Below are 5000 nucleotides of genomic sequence, written 5' to 3' on the forward strand. Positions count from 1 at the left end.
CTCTCTGCTTGCACTGGCATTGTGATGAGCACTGGCCTTCATGAGGCAGCCGCAGCCTAGTGGTGAGGGAGGTAGACTTAAGATCATAGGGTTGTAGGTTCGAATCCCACCCTTACCTCTCTCGCACCTCTATCCATGGTTGAAGCGCCCTTGAGCTATATAGGCACCTGAACTCTCATTTTTCCAGGGACCAATATACCCTGTAAATAACTATAAGTCACTTTGGATAAACACGTTTTACTGGAATGGAATGGAATGGAATTCAGAGGGATCATTACGTACATCTGTATTATCTGATGGTAGTTTATCTCACGAGTGCCAGAATCAAACCAAACGAGCCAAATGTCAGAATCTGCTATTCAATGCCAAAATTGCTGTGAAGTACATTCTTAAAAAATGGACTGTACATGTAATGAACATCCCTTGTCTGGCTACAGCCCTTGCCTTCATTAGAAGGAGGTTAGATTGAGTCATTATACCCATTATACCTGCCACATGCTTGGCTGGACAGTGTGGCAATTATCGAGTCGATTTTCTCATTTTTTTCAGTGTTTCCATAGTTACAGGTACAGGTAGTGCACTTTGTCTTTGAACAGCTGATTTAGCAAAGTTCAATTCCGGTAGAAGTTTCCTGATTATTATCTCGATGTATTTGGCCGTTATTAATGACATAGGAGATAGGAAGAGAGCAGAGAGAGTCATTAATGACCCACTTCATCCAGCTAGTTTTCTGCTCAGACACAAGCACTGCACATACAGCCTGAGACACAGTGGAAAGGATAGTATCTCTTCTAAAAAAGCAAGGTTTATTCTTCTTCTCAGCTACAGTCAGACTGATGGCAAAAAGCAAACATTTTATTTACAGTGCGTTGATTTTTTTCTTTTCTTTTAATTTAAAGGGGTTTTTTTTTACTCAGAGGGCCTCTACTACTGGATAGTCCAGGCACAAATGGCAAATAAAGAACTTTGTCTTTGACTTTGAAACAGAAGTTCAGCTATGCACTCAGCCAATACTTAGGTGTCATGTATCACGTACAATGGCCTTATGGATAGGGAGGTGGTCTTGAAGTGGTATGCCACTATTTTTGGGGCTTAATACAGTTAAAATTGTTGGCTGGGGTTTATAAAGGTGGTAAAGTGTCTTATTTTTCATGTAAGCCATTGTCTTGCTTTTAGACAAGTTAAAAGAGGGAGCATGTCGCTAAGCTAGTGAAAGTCAATGGATCCATGTAGCACACGGATCCATTGACTTTCACTAGCTTAGCAACATACTCCCTCTTTTAATTTGTCTTAAAGCAAGACAACGCTTAACATGAAAAATAAGACACTTTACCACCTTAATGAACCCCAGCCAACGATTTTAACTGTATTACGTGTAAGCCCCAAAATAGTGGCATACCACTTTAAGATCAGAGGGTTGCAGGCTCGAATCCCACAATTACCTTTCCCTACAGTTCCCTCCATGGCTGAAGAGCCCATGAGCAAGGAACCTTACCTCGCATTGCTCCAGGGACTGTAATCAATACCCTGTAAATAACTCTTTGGACAAAAGTGCCTGCTAAGTGTAATGTAATGTAAAGCGTTTTTTTTTAAAAATTCTGAATGTAGTACCTAGATGGGAAAGAGAACATTAGATAAAAGAAGATGCAAGACAAAAAAGATAAGAAAAGATGGCAATAATGGCTGAAACCTAATTTAATGAAGTAATAGGGTCTTACTGTAAATCTTGAGCGTTGCGGTAAACAGTTTATGCTGATCCTGCATGTGTGCGGCAGGGTTGAGGAGATCAAATCCACATTTTGTATTGGCACTGAAGTTTAACCACACATTTTGTGTGTATGTGTGTGCACGCGTGTGTGTAGTGTGGTGTTTTTTAGAGTAGTGTTTCTCAAGGGGGGCGCTGCAGTCCCCTATGGGGGTTTTAGGGATCCCTTGGGGGATGTTCAGAAGGAAACAGCTAAAAGGGGGGCAATAGTCTAATTTATGTTTTAATACTAATGAGGCATTGGCTTGAAGGCTTATGAGGTCAAGGGGGCGTTTGTTCAAAAAGTTCAGTATGTATATTCTTTGTATGTTTTTGAGGGTGAGAGATACATTGAGAGAAAGATAAGGAGACGGTGCAGAAAGAGAGTAAACTCATTCCAGGCTCTCGCATTGAGCCATAGTGCTCTTCTTGCGCAAGGTTGCACCAGTTATGCCCAACTGGAGGACCCAAAAATATATGTACTCTTTTTTCCACATAATTCACCCCCTGCCTTGTCCACGTAACAGCTTGCAAACTTGCAAGGGTTAATTCAAATGTTCTGGTTCTGGTGCTGCTGGTTCCAGGTGCGTACAGCAGGGGGCAGAATATTACTGTACTTAATTGTGTTGTGTTGTATTTCTGAACTTTTTTTTGTTGTGTTGTGTTTCTAAACTTTTTTTTTGTTGTGCTGTGTTTCTGAACTTTCGTTTTGTTGTGATGTGTTTCTTGGCTTTTATTTTGTTGTGTTGTATTTCAGGACTTTTATTGTGTTGTGTTGTGCTCTTTTGTAGCCACGCCCACTCATCACCATGGCCACAACTGCCTAAGACTAAGAGTCTACGTCTGCTGCTCCACAGGTGAGTACACACCTGTAACACACACACACACACACACACACACACACACACACACACACACACACACACACACACACACACACACACACACACACACACACACACACACACACACACACACACACACAAACACACACAATCACACACACACAGACGATTGCATCCGTTTGCATGTGCATGTGCATTTGCATGCACACAAATAGAAACAAACATACATACGCAATCACACCCAAAAAATGTACCTGCATTTCCAAACACACACACACACACACACACACACACACACACACACACACACACACACACACACACACACACACACACACACACACACACACACACACACACACACACACACACACACACACACACACACACACACACACACACACACTTGTGCTTAAAAGAACAGAAAAAAAGAGACACACAGACACAACCCTTGCTCATACACACACACACACACACGCCAAACACACATATGCACACACACACGAACACAAATACACACACACACACACACACCTTGCACCCACACATATAAACGGAGGCAGAGCTATGCAGCCCCACTCTTACACTATGTGTGCCGAGTCAACAGTGCACCTTAATCTCACACTACCCACTGTAAAGCTGAGCTAACGAGTGTGTGTGTGTGTGTGTGTGTGTGTGTGTGTGTGTGTGTGTGTGTGTGTGTGTGTGTGTGTGTGTGTGTGTGTGTGTGTGTGTGTGTGTGTGTGTGTGTGTGTGTGTGTGTCTGCCCACTGTAAAGCTGAGATGACGAATGTGTGTGTGTGTGTGTGTGTGTGTGTGTGTGTCTGCCCACTGTAAAGCTGAGATGACGAATGTGTGTGTGTGTGTGTGTGTATGTTTGTGTGTCTGCCCACTGTAAAGCTGAGCTAACGAATGTGTGGGAGCGCTGTTTATATTTTAATGACGGCTCATACACTATGTGGGTCAGGCAAATATAATTATGGAGTGTGTGTGTGTGTGTGTGTGTGTCAGGGCTTAACACTAACACACGCCAGGTAGCCAAATGCGGGTGAAAGTCGGCGTTGGCTAGTAGATACCGAAGGTTCACTAGCCATTCTGGCGGGTCCGTTACTATTCTAAATGATGAGGCACCGCATTTTGTAGTTTTTCCCCTCGGACCGTCTTTGCTACAAGCGCAATGCAATGCGATTTCGCGAGCCTACAATACCCATGAAGCACCTGTGTCACGTGTCACCTGTGTCTCGCGCGAGAGGAATCTGATAGAGCTAGTCTTGCGAATATGAGTGGCAGCAGCGAGCTACCAGCTGCACATCAGCGTGCGTTTGAAAATGTCACCGAAAACCTTCACGTGAAAATAAAGTAGCGAAGTTCATCTCAACTGACCTGTTTTGGGATCTGTCATTACAATGCATAGTAGTAGTGGACATTAAAATGACCAAGGCGAGAGGTGAACATCTCAGTCTTGTGAAAGTCTTGAGACTAATTAGCGCAGTGATAAGACAAGGACACATGCGGCATTAATAATGTTCGGTTTAAATAATTTTCTGATTTGCCTGTAGGCCTATGTCATCATACCTTAATATTCCTCCATGTTTCTTGTGCCGTTGTTCCCGACTGTCAAACGGGGCTTAAACAACGCGCAGTAGTAGCCTTCCAGACTGCACAAATCATGTCCCATGTCCCTTCGCATGTGCCCATCTTGCGTTTAGCCTATATTTTAAACAACTCAATATTAAACGGAATGAAAGGAAGTCGTAGCTCCTTCTGTAGTTACCGGCCGCATGTGTGCCTTCTAGTGGATAGCCTACTTTTATGAGAAAATATTCCAGAAGAGGTGTTATTCCACATCCATAACCGAGGACATGCGAAGCTTGGCAATGACTTTGCACTATCTACTTTGCGCATCGAAAGTGCCCTTCAGATCAAAGACGGAAATATTTTGCTCTCATGTAGCTTACATTTGTGCCCTTCCACAACAATGTGCTTGGTGTTTCTGCACGGCTATGCCATTCCTCAGATAAGTTCATCTGTTCTTATAGCATGCATGCATGCATGGACCAGTTAATAACAATTCTAGTTATTAGGCCCTATATTATTATATTATATTATATTATATTATATTATATTATATTATATTATATTATATTATATTATATTAGGCCTATATTATATTATATTATAGGCTATTATATTATATTATATTATAGGCTATTATATTATATTATATTATATTATATTATATTATATTATATTATATTATATTATATTATATTATGTTATATTATCCTACATTACATTATTACAGCCTATTATATAATTCATTAAAGCTGCTATGATGGTTAAGAAAACTATGGCTAGTGAAGAGGCCCAATGGCTAGTGAGTCAGGAAAACCACTAGCCAAAATGGCTGG

At 41.6% G+C, this 5000-nt stretch overlaps 1 protein-coding gene across 2 annotated transcripts in view; it reads left to right on the plus strand.

Moving 5' to 3' along the window:
• efna3a (ephrin-A3a) overlaps window positions 1–5000 on the plus strand; it is a 184777-nt gene that overhangs the window by 171292 nt on the left and 8485 nt on the right. For both annotated transcript variants that reach the window (XM_063185806.1, XM_063185807.1), the window contains exon 3: window positions 2536–2601. In XM_063185806.1, the coding sequence (XP_063041876.1) occupies window positions 2536–2601 (66 nt within the window). The remainder of the gene's footprint in view (window positions 1–2535; window positions 2602–5000) is intronic.

The sequence above is a fragment of the Engraulis encrasicolus genome, chromosome 20, assembly GCF_034702125.1.
Source record: "Engraulis encrasicolus isolate BLACKSEA-1 chromosome 20, IST_EnEncr_1.0, whole genome shotgun sequence".
Classification (NCBI taxonomy): domain Eukaryota; kingdom Metazoa; phylum Chordata; class Actinopteri; order Clupeiformes; family Engraulidae; genus Engraulis; species Engraulis encrasicolus.